This window comes from Ranitomeya imitator, chromosome 10, assembly GCF_032444005.1.
Source record: "Ranitomeya imitator isolate aRanImi1 chromosome 10, aRanImi1.pri, whole genome shotgun sequence".
NCBI classification, from domain to species: Eukaryota; Metazoa; Chordata; class Amphibia; order Anura; family Dendrobatidae; genus Ranitomeya; species Ranitomeya imitator.
Window position 1 is genome coordinate 122,274,532 of NC_091291.1, and position 23,102 is coordinate 122,297,633.

At 41.4% G+C, this 23,102-nt stretch overlaps 1 protein-coding gene across 1 annotated transcript in view; it reads right to left on the reverse strand.

Annotated features, from left to right (window-relative positions):
* Positions 1 to 23,102, reverse strand: part of HTR3B (5-hydroxytryptamine receptor 3B) — a 34,330-nt gene that overhangs the window by 5,321 nt on the left and 5,907 nt on the right. The window contains exons 2-7 of the mRNA XM_069743018.1: positions 22,198 to 22,377; positions 17,943 to 18,115; positions 12,875 to 12,919; positions 11,778 to 11,887; positions 10,774 to 10,943; positions 8,605 to 8,762 (exon numbers count right to left, since the gene is read on the reverse strand). Of these exons, the coding sequence (XP_069599119.1) occupies positions 8,605 to 8,762; positions 10,774 to 10,943; positions 11,778 to 11,887; positions 12,875 to 12,919; positions 17,943 to 18,115; positions 22,198 to 22,377 (836 nt within the window). The remainder of the gene's footprint in view (positions 1 to 8,604; positions 8,763 to 10,773; positions 10,944 to 11,777; positions 11,888 to 12,874; positions 12,920 to 17,942; positions 18,116 to 22,197; positions 22,378 to 23,102) is intronic.

The following is a 23,102-nucleotide window of genomic DNA, read 5'->3' on the forward strand; positions in this document are numbered from 1 at the left end:
GGTTGATTATGGCCCCATAAGATGCTCCATAGAAACATTTGCCCCATATGCTGCTGCTGCAATTAAAAAAAAAATGAAATACTCACCTCTTGTCCTGAGCAGACCCCCGGCACTTGCGATATTCACCTGTCCCCGTTCCACTGCTGCGCCGCTTGGGGTAGGGTTGGGATGGCAGTAGATGGGGAAGGGACTTCAGGACTTACAATGAACAGGGGAGGCGGGAGGAGGACATTAAATATGGATTTATGATGAATTGGATGGTGGGGGAGGAGGATAATTTTCCCCAAGAAAGTCCTCCCCCACCCCACATTTCATTATAGAGCTCTGATAATATCATCCCCCACCCACCCCAATTCATTATGACGCTATTAGGGACTTAAAATTTATTCAGGAGTGGGAGAGGAGGCGGTAAGGTGCATAGGACACTTATAAGATGCTATCAGAAACTTGTAATGAATTGGGAGATGGCGGCTCATGCCATTATTCATTATAAGACCCTGATAATGTCTTCTCCCTCCCAATTCATTATGACACTTATCAGGTGCTTATAATAAATTGTGGGGGTAAGGTCACAGGACAGGGACTAAGGCTATTTGCACACATTCACGTTTAACTTTTATGTTTCTGGAGAATAACTGCTATAAGTCTTTAAATCATGTATCAATGCTGATACAGCCATATTATTGGGGAATGCTTGGGTAAAAACTAATCACATCACAACTTAACCATATACATGATTTAGACTGTTGTTCTTTTATCCAGAGAAAAGATTACATGTTTAGTGTCACCATAGTAGGACTGGCCTGGTGGGGTCTTGGGGAAATCCCCAGAGGACCTTGTGACCCCGGCCTATTACATGTACACTGACACTATATACAGAGCTCCTGTATATAATGTCACTGGTGGTCACTGTATTACTTGTACACTGACACTATATACAGAACTCCTGTGTATAATGTCACCAGTGATCCCTGTACTACCTGTACACTGACAGTATATACAGAGCTCCTGTGCATAATGTCACCAGTGATCCCTGTATTATCTGTACACTGACACTATATACAGAGCTCCTGTGCTTAATGTCACTGGTGATCCCTGTATTACCTGTACACTATATACAGAGCTCCTGTGCATAATGTCACCAATGATCACTGTATTACCTGTACCCTGACACTATATACAGAGCTCCTGTATTTAATGTCACTGATGGTCACTGTATTACCTGTACACTGACAGTATATACAGAGCTCTTGTGTATAATGTTACCGGTGATCACTGTATTACCTGTACACTGGCAGTATATACAGAGCGCTTGTGTATAATGTCACTGGTGGTAAAAACAGTGTTGTTAGAATTGTGGCTTGTATTCATGATCAAAATTGTAGTATTCAGTCACTATGTGATGGTAATATGTGGTCTTGTCACGGTATGGTGGTATTTGTCTCCTGTATGTGGTATTATTTGGTCACTATGTGGTGGACTATGTAGTCTAGTTATGGTGTGGCAGTATTTCTCCTTGTATGTGATATTATTTGGTGCCTATATGCTGGTAATATGTGGTATTATTCGGTCACTATGTGGTCTGGTCATGGTGTGGTGGTATTTCTTCCCTGTATGTGGTGTTATTGGTCTTGGTATAGTGGATTGTGTTGTATATGGCAGTCATATGTTCTCTCTGTTATTAATTAGGAGAAGATTCTTTATTTCCATTAGAGATTAGATACTTGGATCACAGCGTCAGAGGGGTTCTCCTGTGAAAAAAGTAATAACCCCTCCACAGAATTAGTGATAACGTATTGATTGGTAGTGGTGGGGGGTCTGACTGCTGGGACCCAGTCGGCAGAAACTGGAACTTTTATCCCCATTAGACTGGAGTGGCATGTCCGACTTGACCACTGATCCATTCATTCACTCTATGGCTGCGAGCGCTGCCCTTGTTATTTTCTGGAAACCCCAAAGAGAATGAATGGAGCTGCGGTCAGACATCCCACCTGCCGCTGCATTTTAAAATGGGGATAAGTGTCCTGTCATGGATAAAACTTCCCCATTCTTCCAATCGGTGCACTTTCTAATGGTCGGACCTAAGCGATCACCTATCCTGTGGAGCCCATGGATCGGTGAACCTTTAATGTAAAATACTGTAATTGTACATATTGAAAATAGGGGGGAAAAAAAGAAAAAAAAATTGCATATAATTTAGCACATTTAATTTTTTTCTGGTACTGTTAGCTATACACAGTGGGGAAAAAACTGTACCTTTAAAGGAGGGTTTTCTGTATACACTATTGTTTTGAAATCCCATTGATGATAATGAAAGGAATAAATCTAATTGGGAATTTGTACATGATGAGCACACAGAAGATGAAATAGAGGCCCTACGGTGTTAGCCTAATTGCTCTGCTGCTCGTCTAACCTTCTGCTGGTTCATTTGATAAGGTTCTCTTTATGATGCTATGAATTTCGGCAGCGCTCATTTATTCCGCACATAATTCTCCCCCCCTTCCTCTTTATTTCACCCTCTGCTCATTTGTGAGCCATTGTCGCAATGATAATGATTTTGCCATTAAAGCTGAAATCACTGCTGCATGAGAGAGCTATGTCCCACGCCGGCCATTCATCTCCCCGCGTTTTCCTCTGGTTATCTTGTCCTGCCAGGGTCGTTGTTAGTTCTGGACATGCCAAAGCGGAGGGTAATAAAGGGGTGTTAGCTTGGAGATGGGTTATCATGACGGGCAGGGGCATCGGGGTTAATTATAATGTAATGGAGAAAATGTATGAATGCCCTCGGCGCTGATGGAGGAAGTCTATTGTGCAAGTTTTGGAGACAGAGTATGGCCATGTTCATGGCAAGACCCAGCGTCCTGCGTGCCATATTGTGTTCTGCTCATCTCATCTGCGTGGGATGTAAAGGGACGTTCCAGAAAAAACACATTTGGGCGTCAATGAACGTTGGTAAGCCCATGGTTAATTCATTGTAAGTGCGGTGACCAGATGCATTCACTCTCCGCACATATGTGCCGCAGGCGGCCATAGACGATACTGGGGCATGTAACATAAAGGCAGCCTTATGATTACGGTATATATTGATTTTTAAAGGGGCTGTCCAAGACTTATGGTAGGTTATAAAGCATCAAAGTGGTAGGGGTCCAACATCATGGATCCTCAGTACTCAGCTGATGCTTATCTGACACCCAGGATCCCTACTATTTAGCTGAGATTGTCCAAAGGACCCCCACTGTTCAGCTGATGCCTGTCCGACACCCAGGACCCAACTGTTCAGCTAATGATTGTTCAACACCCAGAAAGCTATTTCTTTAGCTAATGCATCTCCGACTCACAGGACCCCTACTGCTCACCTGATAATTTTCTAACAGCCGGGACCCCAACTATTCAGCTAATGACTGTCCGATACCCAAAACCCTATTTCTCAGCTAACGGTTGTCTGACACCCAGGACCCCCATTGTTCACATGATGTTTGTCCAACATCTGGGACCCCAACTGCTTAACTAATGACTGTCCAACACCCAGGACACCATTGCTCAGGTAATGCTTTTCCAACACCTGGGAACCCCATTGCTTAAATAATGCTTACCCGACACCAAGGATCCCCCCACAGATCAGCTAATGCCCGTCTGACACCATGTAACCCCACTGTTCAGCTAATGACTGTCCACTACCAGCACACCATTGTTCAGTTGATTCTTACCTGACATCCAGGACCCCCACCATTTAGCAGATGACTGCCCAACACCTGGGACCCTAGTGCTCAGGTGATGCCTGTACGACATGTGGGACCCCCACTGCTCAACTACTGTAATGACTATCCTACACCCAGAACCCCCCGTCACTGCTAATCTGATGACTGTTTGACATCTGGGACCCCCACTGTTCAGCTGATGCCTGTCCAACATCTGGAACCCCGCCACGGCTCAACTAATGACTATTCAACACCCAGAGCCCCCACTGCTCATCTGATGACTGTTTGACACTGGGGATCCTCACTACTCACCTGATGATTGTCCGACACCTAGGACCCTTAGCTGATACCTGTCCAACACCTGGGACCCCCACTGATCATCTGATGACTGTATTACACCGGGGAACCCCACTACTCACCTGATGCCTGTCCAACACCTGGGACCCTCACTGCTTAGCTGATACCTGTCCAACACTTGGACCCCCACTGTTCAGGTGATGCCTGGAGCCAACAGGAGTTCACAGTATATGGAGCCAGAACAGCTCAATACACCACGTAGTGGTTCTTCTCAGGTACTGCAGCTCAGCTCCTATTGATCTGAGAGGCAGTACCGAGAACGGCCACTGCACAGCACCTGGAGCTTGGAAATTGTGGAGTGGAAGTTCCAGATATTTGTAAGAACTAGGCCTTCATATAAGGCTGGCGCCAGCTGTTTTATACAAGTTCGATGTGCCAAAATATAAAATTATTTTGACCACATGTTAAAACGTGATGATTGAGGATTATCAGTTGCTGAACATACCCACAAAAATGAAATAAAAAGAGATCGAAATATTGTATGTACCCCAAAAGGCTATCAATAAAAACTGTTCATCTGAAGAAAGAAAAATAGGTAGCACTTACCAATCCTTAAAATTTATCATTTATTCAGTTATGATTAAAAAGTCTTCTTGGCCCGGGAGTGTGAGGGCAGGAGTGTGCAGGTGCTGACGACGGCCGTTTCGCGTTGGTATATAGTGCTTCTACGGGTCAATCAATAAAAACGCTAACTCGATGCGCATAAAGCAAGCCCTTACACAGCTCTATCGACAGGTAAATAAAAAAGCGACAAGTCTCAGAAAATGGTGACGCAAACCTAATATGTTTCTGCAAAGTTCAGAATTTTTTTTTAACCACTAAAATATAGAGAAAAAAACCTTATAACTTTGGTGTCGCCATAATCATACTGATTGGGAAAATAATATCATGGGGCCATTTTACTGCAGAGTGAACCACAAGAAAAAAAATCCCCAAGAAAAGGACAGTGGCAAAATTGCACCTTTTGCACCATTTCACGGCACTTTCAAAACGACAACTTTTCCCAAGTGAAAAGCAAGTCTTGGACAGCTATCTTGATGGAAAAATTTTAAAAAACTATGACTCTTGGAAAAAGAGGAGGAAAAAAAACAATGATACACCAATGGCAATGGAAAAATTCATAGAGGACGGAAAAGGGAAAAATAAAATTGAGTTTTGAACCCCTCAATTTTCATTTTTGCAATGTGAACAAGACTTAACATTGCCATTTATAGAAAGATAAAATGCTTCTGCTAGAAGAATACGTACAGTACGGTCTGGCATCTCTATCTCCCTGGCCTCCCACTCCTCCATGAAGCCGCGTATTTCCGTGCAATCCCTCTGACAGGTAATGGTGTGTGGCCTAATAGCTGATTCTTGCATTACTTGATGTGCAGCTGCGGACTCCATACAACACTTGCTAGCCTGTTTTGCAGTAATGAGGCTATATGGCTCATATGCAAATTAACGAGCTGTAGCATTTCAGCTTAGAGAAAGACGACATCTATTTGTAATTCAGAGCTGAACCACCAATTCTGGTCCTACGGAAAGTAGATAATAATGGCCTCTATTTGTTTTCATGGTTAACACAGTCTATAGATCGTGAAGGGCTCGGATTACCAAGACTAGGAGTTTCCCGTCTAGTGCAAATCCTCATATTCTCTGTTGTCTAGATACAGTGACCAAAAACACATGTAATTCATCTATTCATACTATCAAAAGGAATACTTGAAATTTCCATGGCAACTTTTAACTATGCGTTTCATATATAAATACAGTCTAGGGATCATGTTTCGCGTAAGTAGACTTATAGGCCATGCCATGTTCTTCAAGTATTGTGTGGCTTACAAGTCTCTATGCATTGACTTGGCACTCTCCAAAAGTTGAAACCTTAACCCTGACACCCCTTTTCTAGAAGCCTCTCATGCAGCCAAATAAGTTATCCTACTTTGCACTGAGGAGGGGCAAATATCCCGAAACATGTGTCTCAACATGGAGTGCCTGGATTGGCTCCTTATCCTAAGGGCTCATTTAGACGCCAGTTTTTCTCGTACTAGTTCCAGTCCATGGTTTTCACATATACCACTTGTAGCTGTGCTCATATATGGGGCTGTTCACATGTTTCTATTTTTCTCGGACGGAGTGGTCGATTTAATAATATGGAGACTTGTCCTAATTTGATCCAAGGGTTGAATCAAAATCGGCAGTGTGAGTTTGATGACATACAAGTGCCGTCCAATTTTCACGGACTGTCAGAAAGAAGGTGGAGAAACCTTTGTTTTCTCCACATAAATGAAAAACTGATGACACTCATCAAATTCTCATCAAATTCTTAGAGTTCCTGTCCTCTCTTCTGAAAATCTGAAGATGATAGATAGATAGATAGATAGATAGATAGATAGATAGATAGATAGAGTGAGTCATCTGACCCAGATTAGCTTAGCATCAGGTCAGACCATGACATGCAAGCATTTCTCCAGGATCAGAATATGCATTTTTTCTGCTGGTTCACATAACAAAAACTTCACTCCTATTCCTGGTGAAAAAAGAAACTGCATATGGTTCACTGTCCCCATCTCTATGAAGAAGACTCCTTTTGCTGGTTAGCAGCTCCAATTTTTGCTACGTATGCACTGCGCATTGACAGTTGATCAGAGAATAATCTGAAATCTGAGAGGGGCATCTGATACAGCATTAGGTTATGAAACAAACCTGAGATGGGCATTGGGCCATAAAACTAATCTGAGATGGGCATTGGGTCATGAAACTAATGTGAGATGTTCATTGGGTCATAAAACTAATCTGAGATGGCCATTGGGTCATGAAACAAACCTAAGATGGGCACTGGGTCATGAAACTAATCTGACATGGGCACTGGGTCATAAGACTAATGTGAGATATGCATTGGGTCATAAACCTAATCTGAGATGGGCATTGGGTCATAAAACTAATGTAAGATATTCATTGGGTCATCAGACTAATTTGAGATGGGCATTGGGTCATAAGACAAATATTATATGGGAACTGGGTCATAAAACTAATCTGAGATCAGCATTGGGTTATAAAACTAATGAACTAATGTGAGATGTGCATTGGGTCATAAGACTAATGTGAGATGGGCATTGGGTCATAAGACTAATGTGAGATGGGCATTGGGTCATCAGAGTAAAATGAGATGAGCATTGGGTCATGAGACTAATATGAGATGGGCATTGGGTTTTGAGACTAATATGAGATGGGCATTGGGTAATGAGACTAATATGAGATGGGCATTGGGTAATGAGACTAATATGAGATGGGCATTGGGTCGTAAAACTAATCTGAGATGGGTACTAGTCATAAGACTAACCTGAGATGTGCATTGGGTCATACAGAAAAACTTATCTGAGCTGGGTATTGGGCCAAAAAATTAATTTGAGATGGCCATTGGATCATAAAACTAATCTGACATGGGCATCGGCGTTGGTTCATGAAACTAATCTGAGATGGGCATCGACATTGGTTCATGAAACTAATCTGAGATGGGCATTGTGTCATAAAACTAATCTGAGATGGGCATTGTGTCATAAAACTAATCTGAGATGGGCATTGGGTCATCAGAAAAATCTAATCTGATACATCAGTGTGTCATGAAGCAAACCTGAGATGGGCATTGGATCATAAGACCAATATGAGATGGGCATTGAAAAGTTAGACAAATGTGAAATGGTCATTCGGTCATATGACCAACCCGAAATAGGTGTTGGAGACATAAGACAAATCTGAGATGGCATTGGGTCATGAAACAAAATTTAGATATGAATTGGGTCATAAGATAAATTTGAGATGTGCACTGGGACATGAGACTTGGGTCTTCAAAAAACCTTGAGATGGACACTGAGTCATGGGACAAACCTGAGATAGGCTTTGGGATACGAGCCAAACTAAATGGACAAAAAACAGAGCTGGAGATCCATGGACTCCATAGAAGCCATAGGGGCTGGCCCAATGGTATACTTGTTCTTGGGGCCGGTTAACGATAATGACATATTAATTTTCATAGTGTTACTTTGTAGTATAATTTAGGCATCATTTGAGAATAATATCGTTTGTAAATGGATCTGTCACCAGATTTTACATTGCCAACTGCATACATTGTTAAATAGATCTCTTAGTCCTGAAAGGGTCACTGTAAGTACTAAGAAAATCTATATCAAAATGGTTGTACACTCATTTTTGAGACTTTAAGTCCAGTGAGAGTGAAAGAGCTCAAGAGTCCAATGGATTTGTGAGCCAAACTCAGTCTCCGCCCACCCAGCCTGACTGACAAGCCCCTCCTTCCTGCTGGGTGGGCGGAGCTTGAACACACATATGATGTTTCATTAACTTGCTAGACTTTGAAAAAGGATTATACAGCCATTCTGACATGGATTTTCAAACTAAGTTCATCAATTTCATCAGGTCGAAGAGATATATTTAATAACGTATGCAGCTTGTATTGTGAAATCTGTGGACATGTCCCCCTTTAAGAATTTTTTTCTTAGTATTTAAGATGATTAAGTTGACTAAAAGATGAAAAATTTTGACATACGTTAAACTGGACCTGAGCGAAGCTTCCGCCATGGGTATGTAAGATCTCGTAGTTGGAGGGAACAGACAGGAGTTCCCACTCCCCATCATTTAGGAATATACTCTTGTCATTGCTGATTTCCTCATAGCTCCTCCAGATGGAAAGATTGAGATCATTCACTAAAACAACAGGAAACTGACATGTTGTATAGGTTCATACTATTAAAAATAGCAAATTTGGTTGATTTTCTTCAAAAATATTTGGGGATTTTGGTGAAATAAATTCCAATGCCCTGGTTATGGAATATACTTTTTTTGCCCCAGGGATCATTACCTGGCCTATAAGACTGCCTATGCCTACAGGCGGTCCCAACAAGAATAAACATCACCCTCCTTAACCCACATCAAATATCTCTACCCCAGCTAACCAGTAGGGCAAAGCTGTCTACAGATGGAGTGAATGGATTTGTTGCAAATCCAGTTTGCATCAAATTTTTAGGAATTGCTCTAACATTTTGAGTTTCACTTTGCATGAATAGTCTTAAATGGCGACCAATATTTTTCACATTGTTGAAGAATGCACTAGCCAGAGAAAGCTCACATGATCTCAGGCGTGTTTCCCCATGAGGCTTTGCAGCTATCACATCACACGTTCTAGCACAAGCAATCAGGAGAGATTATCATAGCCTGTATAAAAGCTGAGGCGGGGAATGCAGCAGCCAGAGAAAGCTTACATGATCTCAGACATGTTTCCCCATAACGCTTTGCAGCTATCACATCACACGTTCTAGCACAAGCAATCAGGAGAGATTATCATAGCCTGTATAAAAGCTGAGGCAGGGAATGCTGCAGCCAGAGAAAGCTCACATGATCTCAGACGTGTTTCCCCATAACGCTTTGCAGCTATCACATCACACGTTCTAGCACAAGCAATCAGGAGAGATTATCATAGCCTGTATAAAAGCTGAGGCGGGGAATGCAGCAGCCAGAGAAAGCTCACATGATCTCAGGCGTGTTTCCCTATAACGCTTTGCAGCTATCACACCACACGTTCTAGCACAAGCAATCAAGAGAGATTATCATAGCGTTTATAAAAGCTGAGGTGGGGAATGCAGCAGCCAGAGAAAGCTCACATGATCTCAGGTGTGTTTCCCCATAACGCTTTGCAGCTATCACATCACATGTTCTAGCACAAGCAATCAGGAGCGATTATCATAGCCTGTATAAAAGCTGAGGCGGGGAATGCAGCAGCCTGAGAAAGCTCACATGATCTCAGGCGTGTTTCCCCATAACGCTTTGCAGCTATCACATCACACGTTCTAGCACAAGCAATCAGGAGAGATTATCATAGCCCGTATAAAAGCTGAGGCGGGGAATGCAGCAGCCAGAGAAAGCTCACATGATCTCAGGCGTGTTTCCCTATAACGCTTTGCAGCTATCACACCACACGTTCTAGCACAAGCAATCAAGAGAGATTATCATAGCGTTTATAAAAGCTGAGGTGGGGAATGCAGCAGCCAGAGAAAGCTCACATGATCTCAGGTGTGTTTCCCCATAACGCTTTGCAGCTATCACATCACATGTTCTAGCACAAGCAATCAGGAGCGATTATCATAGCCTGTATAAAAGCTGAGGCGGGGAATGCAGCAGCCAGAGAAAGCTCACATGATCTCCGGCGTGTTTCCCCATAACGCTTTGCCGCTATCACATCACACGTTCTAGCACAAGCAATCAGGAGAGATTATCATAGCCTGTATAAAAGATGAGGCAGGGAATGCAGCAGCCAGTATATGGTGAATCCTTATAGTGAGAGGATGTCACAGATCATAGCTTAACCAGAGCTAGGGTTAGACAGTCATAAAATATGGAAGACACTGCAAAGATAGCGTGTGACAGCACAACAGTGAAAAAGATTAGTGTGTGTGGAAAAGAGAATAATGTTATACACATCTTTTCGAAGCAGTGGAAGTTGAAATTGGGTTAATAGAAACATCTCACCCAAAAAATGACAGGACATCAACTGGCGGAAATTATCAAGCAGATCAAATAGAGGAGTTGTCCACAATGTTCTGAAGATGATGAAGCTTTTATCGCGTCTTGGAAATACAACGCGTTTTGAGGCTATGGGGTTTCTTTATATAATTCTAGCCTTCTAAATCCAGCATGGTTCTCACCGTGCTACATCCATTACCTGTATGTAAACAGCTGGTGAAGGTCAGGCTGCAGTTCTGTATATCGAAGGGAAAAGCATACGTCTCCAGACTGCACGCCGACACCACCTGCATTGGCTTGTAATTCCTGATGGTTCCAGAAGAGCTCACATACACATAGGGCAAATCCGGTGACTTCCCATCTTCTACACTATAGAGCAAAAATAAACTTTGTTATCCTGATGTACTTTATAACTATAAAATAATCTCATGGATCAAAATAGCATTTTTATATGGACCAGATTATAAATTCCATGTGTCTATCCTTACTGCATTATCCAAAATTATTAAGGATGAGCAAATCAATTCTAAACTAATTGAATTCATGGTGAATCTTTAGGAGTCCATTAAAGGCAGTAAATATGAACAATTTGTATTTCGCTTTGTGCAAATTGCCTAAAAGAAGGGACTACTGTAGCCTGTATAAAAGCAAAAGCAGGAAACGCAGCAGCCATTTTATGGTGAATCTTAATAGTGAGAGGATGATACAGCAAACAACTTAAGGCCCCATACACATTAGACTAATGTCGGCTAAACTTACTAATATTGACAAGTTCGTCCGACAGTCTAATGTGTATGCGGGCGCCAGCCAAATTATGGTTGGGAAAGATGTTGATTGCTCATATCCGATTTTGAACTGCCATTCGTGTTGTACTCCCTTACATAAGCCACCGGCGAATGAAGATACTATACCGAAAGTGTGACAGCAAAGCAGTGAAAGAGATTAATGTGTGTGTGCGTAAAAGAGAATAATACAAATTTTATTGATACACACGTCTTTTCAAGGTAATTGGAGGCTTTGGGGTACTTTTGATTTGCGGTAAATCAATTAGATGTAAATCTAATTTTTAAGACAAATTTGACCGAGCTGTTGAATTCCAGAAGATTTGCTCATATTCATTAATGTTTATTCATATACTGGGCGCAATGGTTTAAACACAGTGTAGTGAAGAAGCATTGTGACGTGGTAATAACTGGGACATACAATTCATTGATGACAATGTCTGGAACCCAAATAGCATTGAGTGGTAGGGAAATTTCTCCAATTCCATCAAACTGACTTGAATTCCAAGCTAGAAATTCATCTTTCCACATCTAGAATAAAGAAAAGTAAATCGGGAAAAATAGAGTTCATTGTTCAGTTTGTCTACACATTTACTAAAGTATTTTAAAGAATTAAAAAAAAATTCTACCAGTACTATAGGTGCTAGATCTTCCTTTCCCTAATTCCCAGATTGCACTGCACAAAGGAGGAGGAGAAAGATGAAGAGACCCACCCCAACTTCTTATAAAGGTGCAAAGCTCCACCCCACTTCCTCAGCTTCTCTGCCTCTATAGACAGATTACACTTGATAACAGGCAGTGGGCAGCAAGTTAGACACGAGGGAGACATCTTGTTGCCAGCACTTAGGGATGATTTTTCAGGGATAAGAACATCATTTTTAAACAAAATAATTTCAGAATATTTAGTTATCACAACTTGCATGAAACTGCAACAATCATTTAAAGTGGTCACCTTTGTGCACATCTTATTAAAGACGTTGTCCAGTACTTTAAAATTGATGGCCAATAATTTGAATAGGTTATCAATACAAGATCACAAGGGAACCCCCACTGATCAGTTGTTTTCTGTGCTAGTGGATCATTCAAATAAGGGGGTGTGCATTGTCCAGCCATGGCCAATGTGAAGTGGATGGAGCTGTGCTGTTCGGAATTGATCACATCTGGCCATCAATGAGAACAGCTGATCAGTGGTGGTGCTGGGTGTTGTACACCCACCAATCTGGTACTGATTACCTATCCTAATGATAGACCATCAGTAATAAAGTACCGGACAACCCTTTTAAGGGTAATTGAGGTAAAAAAGGAGACCCCTATTCAGTACAACCTGTCTATGTACCATTATAAAGAGCCAGTACGTTAATGTTACCTTCATTGGAGCTGAACGGTAAGTTTACGCCATAGGAGAGAAAATATCTGCCCATACGTGGCTTCCCAGACAATCACATCTGATTTGTAAGAGTTAGAGAAGCCAAACCCTTCAATTTATATATTTAACAGATGAGAATGTCGTCTACATACCTGTCGGTACCATATGCTTGTTGTCAGCTTCTGATTTTGCCCATCCTGGAAAACAAGAAAAATCTCACCTTCTTTTCTACTGTGCATTGGAGTTTAGTATCCAAGGAAAAAAGCAAACTAAATGTGTGATCACTGGGTCCTTGGTGATGGGATGAAGCAGTAGTGAGCATGTGCGACCACTGCTCCATTCCTGTTTATAGGAGTGGTGGTCGCACATGCTGACAACAGCTCCAGTAGACCACCAGAGACATATTTCATCTTTGCAGTGGAAATATAACATATATGGCACAGTTTGGGGTGTTACTATATACCAGGGCTTGATTCTATTTATCAAGTTGCCCTCGGCAGCGACATATCCGTTCTCTGCTCCACTCATCTAGTCCAACACTGTAGGGAATATTATATACTATATAATTATTAAATAAGAGGGAGAATAGGAGTCAGTGATCCCAAGCCAGACAAGAAAGGATGCAGAAGAAGGAGGGAGCTGGTTTAACATTGCATGGCTCTTGCCATCGCAGTCTCATTTGAGCCAACCTATTCTGCAGCGCTGTACAGGGATGGTCATCACCATCAGTCCATTTCCTTAACGGAGTACTTACAGTAGATGCACATATCCTAGGGCCAATTTTCTAAGAAACCAAGTAGCCTACCAGCAAGGATATATGCACATGTTGTTTATTTGCAACAGATATTTGCTGCACCAAAAAACAGTATCTTGACAGGAAAAATGGTGCATAAAATGTGTATTTTTATTGCAAGTTTTTATGTGTGTTTTTAATGCATTTTTAAGTGTGTATTTTCCCTATTTACATTTACAGATATACAAGTCTGGAAGACCAATGTTGACAAAAAGTTTAGTATTTAGTTCCATTTTTGGAGCTTAATCCCTTTCTGCCATCGGATGGAATAGTACATCCGATGGCAGTATTCCCCTCTTTGATGTAGGCTCTGACGCTGAGCCCACATCAAAGCTGCGACATGTCAGCTGTTTTGAACAGCTGACATGTGCCCGCAATAGATAAGCAGGTCAGGATTGGTGCACTCTATGAAGGAAAATGGTGCTCGAAGGAAAAAATAGCAATATAAGAAGGAAATAACCTCCGGCACTCAACAAGTCCACACTCAAATGTCCTTAATGCAGATAAATTTATTCATAGGTAGCCAGAAAAAATGGATAACAGACAACATTTTTTGTCTGTTATCCATTTTTTCTGGCTACCTATGAATAAATTTATCTGCATTAAGGACATTTGAGTGTGGACTTGTTGAGTGCCGGAGGTTATTTCCTTCTTATATGTGCCCGCAATAGGCGCCGGCAGAATTGCGATCCACCAGAACCTATTAACTAATTGAATGCCGCTGTCAAACTCTGACAACGGCATATAACAAGCACTTCCGGCCATGCGGCCGAAAATGCGCGCCCCGGTGACCCCGTGATTGGGGTCATCGGTGCGTTGGCACAACAACCAGAGGTCTCCTGCAGACCTCTATGGTTGTTAATGCTGGATTGCTGTGGGCGCCACCCTCTGGTCAGCGTTCATATCAATGCTGTAATTTAGCTACATAGAGGCGATCTGAGCATTGCTCCTATGTAGCTGAGCCGATCAGGCTATGCCAGCTTCTATTCTCCCATGGAGGCTATTGAAGCATGGCAAAAGTAAAAAAAAAAAAATGTTTTTAAAAATATGATTTTTTTTTTCTTTAAATGTATAAAAGTTCAAATCACCCCCCTTTCGCCCCATTCAAAATAAAACAATAAAAAAAAAAACCTACACATATTTGGTATCGTTGTGTTCAGAATTGCCCGATCTATCAATAAAAAAAGCATTAACCTGATCGCTAAACGGCATAACAAGAAGAAAATTCAAAACACCAGAATTACATTTTTTGGTCGCCGCGACATTGCATCAAAAGAGAGTATCTGCACTGAAATGTAATCATTAAAAACGCCAGCTCGGCACGCAAAAAATAAGCCCTCACCCGACCCCAGATCACAAAAAATGGAGACGCTACGGGTATCGGAAAATTGCTCAATTATTTTTTTTTACCAAAGTTTGGAATTTTGTTTTATCACTCAGATAAAAAATAAGCTAGACATGTTTGGTGTCTATGAACTCGTAATGACCTGGAGAATAATATCAGGTCAGTTTTAGAATTTAGTGAACCTAGCAAAAAAGCCAAACAAAAAGCAAGTGTGGGATTGCACTTTTTTTTACAATTTCACTGCACTTGGAATTTTTTTCCCTTTTTGTAGTACACGACATGGTAAAACCAATGATGTTGTTCAAAAGTACAAATCGTCCTGCAAAAAAATAAGCTCTCACAGGGCCATACTGACGGAAAAATAAAATAGTTATGCTCCGGGAAGCGGAGCGAAAAGGCAAAACAGGAAAAAGCTCCGGGGGTTAAAGGGTTAAGGGGTAATGTTTCTCCTTGTGGAGACTGACAAGCCAAGCCTGGCATTTCAGACCAAGGAGACTTATAAGCCATGCATGCTCTTCTGGGGTAACGTTTCTCTTTGTGGCGAGTGATAATCCAAACCTGGCATGTCAGAATGAGGAGACTTGTAAGCCATGCATGCTGGTCTGGGAAATTAAAGGGCCACTGTCACCCCCTCCAGCCGTTATAAACTAAAAGAGCCACCTTGTACTTACCTTGCAGTAATGCTGCATTCTAACAAGGTGGCTCTTTTAGTTTTTGTTTCTGTTATTGCCACAATAAATGTATTTATAATTCTGCTGAAATACCTGTCTTTGTACCTGGAGGCGGGACTGAAGCCTCCTCTTAGAAGCGCCCAACTGCCGTCAGTCATCTGTTGGGTTGATTTTCGCCGCCCCCTCAGCGCTAATATTGTGTGAAATCCGGCGCCTGCGCTCTGCTCTTCTGCCTTGCGCAGGCGCATAGAGCATTATCCATCCGAGCGCTGGTGCTGGGTTCCTTTCTGCGCCTGTGCGGTCAGTGCGACCAGCCTGTTACTGAATCCCCGCCCCGCACTGCGTTATGCAGTATGCACAGTGCGGGGCTGGGATTCCTGGGCATGCGCACTGCGCTTGTCAGACGCTCCACAGGTCCCCTGCCTTCCAGCGTTGTTCTGTGCGGCTGTTCCAAACGCCGGCAAGGATACCTGTATATTCCGGCAACGCTGAAAGGCGGGGGACCTGGGGAGCGTCTGAGAAGTGCAGTGCGCATGCCCAGGAATCCCAGCCCCGCACTGTGCATAATGCATAACACAGTGCGGGGCGGGGATTCAGTAACAGGGTGGCCGCACTGCCCGCACAGGCGCAGAACGGAACCCGGCACCAGCGCTAGGACGGCAAATGTTTATGCGCCTGTGCAAGGCAGAAGAGCAGAGCGCAGGCGCCGGAATTCACACAATAACAGTGCTGAGGGGGCGGCGAAAATCTACACAAGAGATGACTGATGGCAGTTGGGCGCTTCTAAGAGGAGGCTTCAGACCCGCCTCCATGGACAAAGATAGGTATTTCAGCAGAATTATAAATACATTTATTGTGGGAATAACAGAAACAAAAACTAAAAGAGCCACCTTGTTAGACTGCAGCATTACTGCTGCACAAGGTGGCTCTTTTAGTTTATAACGGCTGGAGGGGGTGACAGTGGCCCTTTAAATATGCAAATTGTCTCTTTAGAGAGGAAGTGAAAAACAACTCTAGCGCCACCTATAGGAAGCATCGATCCATGTATGAAATTGGAACCTGTTACTATGAGAAAATGCTTGTGTAGACCAACTCAAAGCATTAGTATGTAAATGGTATAAAATACTAAAAATACTATTAATAGAAGAAAAACATTTCATTAATAATAATAATAGTTGAAAAACAATAAGAATAATAAATAATCTCATCTTGGAGACATAAACCAGTGGCTAAAGAAGTTTGTCAGAAGTGAATTTCTTGGAAACTTGTGCTCCTGAATTGATTACTTGTTTTCTGTGTAGTTGTTTGCGGTTTATCTTTGATTAAGTGGGACGTCACCTTCAGATGACACATTAAACAAATCGCCGGCTCCTCGCACTATTTTAATTAGTTGCTGAGTCATTAATCAGGAGAACGATGTTATTCAGGGGTGCAGACAACGGATCTTCATACTTGTTTTCTACCTGTGACTACATGTTCTCCTTAGGATATTAATGGCGCCATTTTTGTTTTCATTGTTGGGCGTCTTTAGAATGATCCACTTAAATGGAGTCCAGCCGCTCCGTGAGAGGTACAAAGTTTCACTTGTAAAATTAAAGAGCCTTTCCTAGCTATTTTTCAATTTATCGATCCCCATCTTTCAAGAGTTAGAACTTTTTTCATTTTTTATTTTGGGGCTTTATTTTTTTTTTCTGCAGGCTAATAAATGTTCATTTTATTTGCCATATGATATTCTAAAAACTAAAAAAAAAATTATTTACGGGATAGAATGTGTAAAAAGTGTAAATCCATTATTGAAGTTTCGTTTTTAAGACAAATACTATGCAGTGAATTTTATTCTGCGCATTAGGACGGTCATTACAAAATTAATAGATTTGATTGATTTTAATACTTAAGAAATTATAACAATTTTATGGGCATATTATTATAAGAATCAGAACTTTTTTAAATTATTCTAATGCAGTTAGAAAAAGACTTTCCGGAGAAGTTACATCCATTCTTCGTCAACTTACGCAAGTTATAGTTTAAATCATAGAAGAAAAAAAAGATTCAGCAAAGACGACAAAACCGGTAGGGAAGCCGATCCAGGAAAAAGACCGCCCTGTTCTTTCTTAAAGTAGCTTCGCCTTGGAACATCATGTGCTCATACCCTAAGACTACACAGGGGTTTAGAATGTTGCCTCATCCATACTAGGATGTCATACCGGGGGTTATGCTACATGAGACCTTCCTCTATAATCCAGACTGATGAGTAGCCCCCCGCCGACCCAGTCCGTCCGTGTATTACATCACTTGATCGGAACATTTAAAATGTTTAGATCCCTTAGAATACAAGTATTTATTCCCTTTATATCAACGTTTTAGTGGAGCTTAATTGTAATAATCAGATTTAAAAAAAAAATATGACTTACAACATCCAGCACGGCGTGGACAAAGAGGTCAATGTACACCATGGTGGCTTGGCTCCAGTTCTTCACGGGTCTGACACTTTTTCTGTAGTTGATCAGAAGGTTCGTTGTCAGATGAAGTAAGCTGGAATTCTTTATTTGTGGAACATCGATGGCAAATGTCTGCAATGCGGCTGCTGGAAAAAAAAGAGTAGTGGTATTTGTATTACACAAGGCTGGATAATAGATGGAGTCGTTGTATAGGGATTTCTAGCTTTAGTCCTCAACACTGAAACTGCAACACCAAGAAGGAAACGTTGTGGAGTTATGGAAATCACGGGCTGGAGATGTTACTGATCTGCACAGGATGGGAAAAATGGAAACGAAAATTCTCCCACCAAATCAATGTAACGCCGAGCTGTTACTGTACTTGGAATGAAGACTGGAAGGGTCCGGGGTCACCCAACAGCATAATACCGGGAGCTGGACCCGTGTGAAGGTCCTTAATGAAGATGTTCCAGTGACTTCACTTCACCGCTCTCATGGCGCAGAGTAAGATGGCAATGGAGGCTGGAATGGAGGTCTGTCCTATTCAGCGACCAGTCCGGCTTTTGTTTTGGATGCAATGATAGCAAGATATTGGTCTGTAGACCACGTGGGCATGAATAGCCCTAAGGGTTCATCACACCTACTCTCAATATTATGGTGTAACGTACAGTGGCTAGAGCACTAACGTTTTCATTCCAGGTCTCTAACCACTTGGCGTTACATGAACTTGGTCATGAAACTAGTGGTGCGGCCATTTCACCAAAGTGTCCCAGGAGCCATTTTCAACACAACAAGACTCATGTTGTTCGTGCTACTGTGAGCAGCCTGCATGGCCTAAACGTGCCACCATGTTCTGCAGCATCTTCTGCTTTGCATTTAATCAGGGAGCAGCCAGCAGTGGATCTTGATGATTTTCCCAAGAGCATTCAGCATGGAGAACCCTCCTCAGATGATATAATAACCTCACTGACCGCAGCCGAAGCTGTAAGTGCAGGGATTTCTGCACATGGCTCTCAAATGCCAGAATAAACCGAGAAGCTTTGACCATTTTGTTTACATTTTTCTATCATTGGCAGGTGAGTAAGAGCTCATCTTGTGTTTTCCATCATTCCATGACTTTTCCTTCTTAGGGCAGGTGCAGATGATGGTTCTCTTTCCTTCTAGGAAACTTCTAAGAGAATCGGTCCAATTATGCCAATCCCAGTCTGATCAGACTTTGATCAGAGGTTGATCAGAGTGAGAGGTGAAGAGAAAAGAAAAAGAAAATAAAGTTTCTCCACTTTCTGGTTCTATAAGTCTGTGAAATTCGAACCGCACTCGAATATAATCCGAGCGTGGTCCGATTTTTTTCACGGACCCATTGACTTGAATGGGTGATTGTCATTTGATTCTGGGAGGAAATTGTGCATCATGCGATTTTTTTTGTTTGACCACTCAGACATGTGCATAGCCCTATAGAGTAACATGGGTACATGTGTGATTTGTCAAACCCACGGATAGCCCTTAGTGATACAATTTCAATGTTGAGAAGTGTAGTTCTGGAAAGATAAAGAGGTTGTCTAGGAATAAGATTTTTTTTTAATCTTGTAACTTGGATTTTGTAAACACATATTAATCACACTCTGCCAGGAGAGTGTCACATTCCCCTGGAAGACCTGGAGTTAGATGGTCGTGTTGGGTAATGAATGGCAGGTCTTTACAGATGGTGTGATTTGTGTCCCATATTAAATGGATTTAGTTTCTTCTGGTGCTTAAGAGGTTAACTACCCTTTCTATGCTGGTCAGAAACATGCAGCTCCATTTCAGCTGCTTCTGATCTGGTCATTACCTCTTCCTATAAAATCTGGCCAGACCTTCTTGTCCCTGCCGGTGAAAGATTTTTCTTGCTGTGCTGTGTGCTAAAGCTAAGTGGTTGGAGTAGAGTTGTTGTAGTGTTCTGTGGTTTGTACGTGTGTTTATCTCCTGGTCCCTGTTCCCATTTAGTTTATTCCTCCCTGTCCCTATCCTCTTCCGTATTGTTGGTTAGTGCTTTTGTATAATACAGGTTTTCTGTTATCCCTGTTTTGTCTTTGTGTCTTGTTTACCTTACATTTCTGTCCCATGCCTCATGGGGTGGGGATGGGGACAGATCAGAGTTTATCAGGAGCATAGTAAAGTCAGAGACTCAGGCCTCTCTACCTTCAAGAGTACCTCTGGGAAAGGGATAGTTAAGGTCTCAGTTCCATGGACAGTTTGAGGCCCCCCTTCCTTCCTGAAGACCATCACGTTTCCGTCTGCTCACATACTCACATACTATGTATTATGTATGTGATTTTCCAACGCTCTGGCTTCCACCGCTGTCTCAGTGACCACACATGACATCAGTTCCTCATAGGACATGCACTTCAACCAGTGCGAATGCGCTGTGGGAAAGAGTGCTTCAGCCTGCCCATGTACGCAACATCTTTTACAATGACACGTGCAATGTGGAAAGGCTCGAGTGTGGGAAAATCACATGCAAGATGTGCGGGCCATGATCGGGCATATCGCCCAAAGGCATGACCAAGCGATTAGTGTATTCACACTGCCTCATTAGTGAGTCAGAGGACAGGGTGTCCATTACCGACTATTGGATGTAGCAATTCTTGAAGTCAATATCGACCCTCATGACTGAGGATATAAAAACAGAATCTCCATATGAAGGAGGCTGTGCCTGGGTTTCTGACCCCTCATCAGTGCAATGTAGGAGAATGGTTGCCTTTAATAGTGTTCTAGTGGGTACAGTTTACCTTCAAGGAGAACACCAAAGGGGTAGGGAGAGTTAATGTTCCCCTGAGATAAAACTCCTCCTAAATAAGAGCCGCTGCAGCAGCTGTAGTTTTATATTCTGCAGCTGCCAGAGCAAGGGACTGTAACATATACACAGCAGCTGCTTCAGAACCTCTTCCCAAAGTCAAACAGTGACTGGCATGGGACAAAGGAATGTCCTATCTAAAGTAATCCGTGACAGAGCCCTAAAACCGGGAGAGCTGGCATTACGAGGTGATAAGTATCATTTATAGATTTGCCAAATACATTCTTTTCTTGATGTTTATGAAATTATCAGCAAATGTTACAGATATGTATTATAGTGTTACATTTATAAAATATAGTGAGAGTAATAGTACAGCACTTACAATATTGGAGGTAGTAGTAGTAGTTTGCAAGTAATACAATGTATCTTAATAAAATATTACACGGCGATAAACCAGATCAGATTTTCAATATACGAAGATTTAAAAAAAACGTTACAATTTAGCTCTTAATAGAAATGTATTGTGTGATGAAAAGTGAAACAGTTTGGGACATATTTTGTGATTTTTCTGCCTGTGTTTTCAAGACTTCTGCTTGGTGTCTGTGAGTAAAATATTGTATATTGGTAAAAGATCTAAAAAAAAATATTATTATCATTTTTTATTAGTTAATAATAATAATAATAATAATAACAATAAAACAGTATTGATAATAACAATAATAATATAATAATAAAAGACAATAATAATATTAAAAAGGAAAAAAATATTATAAAAATCATAAAATCAAACAATAATAATAATAGTAATAATACAAGACAATAATAATAGTAAAAATAATAACATTGATAATAACAATACTAATAATATGATAATAAAATAAGACAATAATAATATTAAAAATGAAAAAAATATTATACAAATAATAAAATAATAATAGTAATAATAATAATACAAGATAATAATACTAATAATACAAGACAACAATAATAATAATAACATTGATAAAAATAATAATAATAATAATAATAAAATAAGACAATAATATTAAAAATGGAAAAAAAATATTAATTATAACAATAATAATAATAATAAAATAATAATAATAGTATCAATAATAATAATACTGTGATTAGTGATAATATTAGCAATAGTGTATCATTGTCATCAGCCGCAAGCATCGCCAGTAGTACAATTTAAAGGGACAGCTCTCCTATAACTACAGGGCATTTTATCACATAGATAGGCCACAAAAGACAATTTTGGAATCTAATAATCGTATTGATTGAAGGCCCATTACTCACATAAATGACTGTATATTTATATTTCTACATCTAAAATATCCCAAATATCAAAGAAAACCAATATTTTCCGATATATAGTCACATATAAAACTTTTCTAAGTGTAAAGGTAAAATAAGTGAATGTGATTTTCTGTTACCTCCATATAGAGCACATACCTGATAGCAGGATCACGGTCACTGATACGTCCGCCATCGGAGGAGTTAGTTCCTGGACCAGGCTGGGGTCTCTCTCTCGGTATTCTAGGGGCAGCTTCTCGCTTAGTTCTTCCACCACACTTTCCCATATACAGACTCTCCAAGGCCGCCGCGCTCCTCGTAGGAAGCGTCTACGGTTACCTGTAAATGAGCAAACTCCCCTTCTACCCTCCTCATTGTGAGTAATCCTATTAAAAGGCAGATTTGATCTTTTCTAACAGAATCTCTGATACCACAAGCTCTCGAAAAGCTCCAAATGAAGAGCTAATTGGATTTGGTGCAGATCTTTTACCTGCGGCTTAGGTCCAGCCTGTATACGTATGACTTTCATGCCAGGCAAATATAGCATCTGCTACAGAAAAGATAAAGACATCTGGGATCAATGTGACCTAATGGAAGGAGCGAAGGACGATCTTAATGGGGGAAGAGTGGAAACAAAATCTATATCTCAGCCTCCAAAATAAGAGGTGGAATCAGGTGTCAACATTTCCTCCATAAAGACAAGGCACCATAGATCATGTACATATATATATGGAGAAAAGTGTAGACGCACGTCTTACTCACTGAATTCAGGTTTCCCCTTCAGTCGCATTGCCCCCCAGTGTATAACATCCGACCCCTCACCCTCCAGTGTATAACATACGGCCCCATTGCCCCCCCAGTGTACAACCTCCAGCCGTCAGTGTATAACATCGGACCTCTCGCCCCTAGTGTATAACAGCCGGCTCCTCACACATGGCATATAACATCCGACCTCTCGCCCTAGTGTAGGACATCCGGCTCCTCACCCCTCAGTGTATAACATTCGGCCCCTCTCCATGGTGTATAACATCTGTCCCCTGGTGTATAGCATCTGGACCCTCACC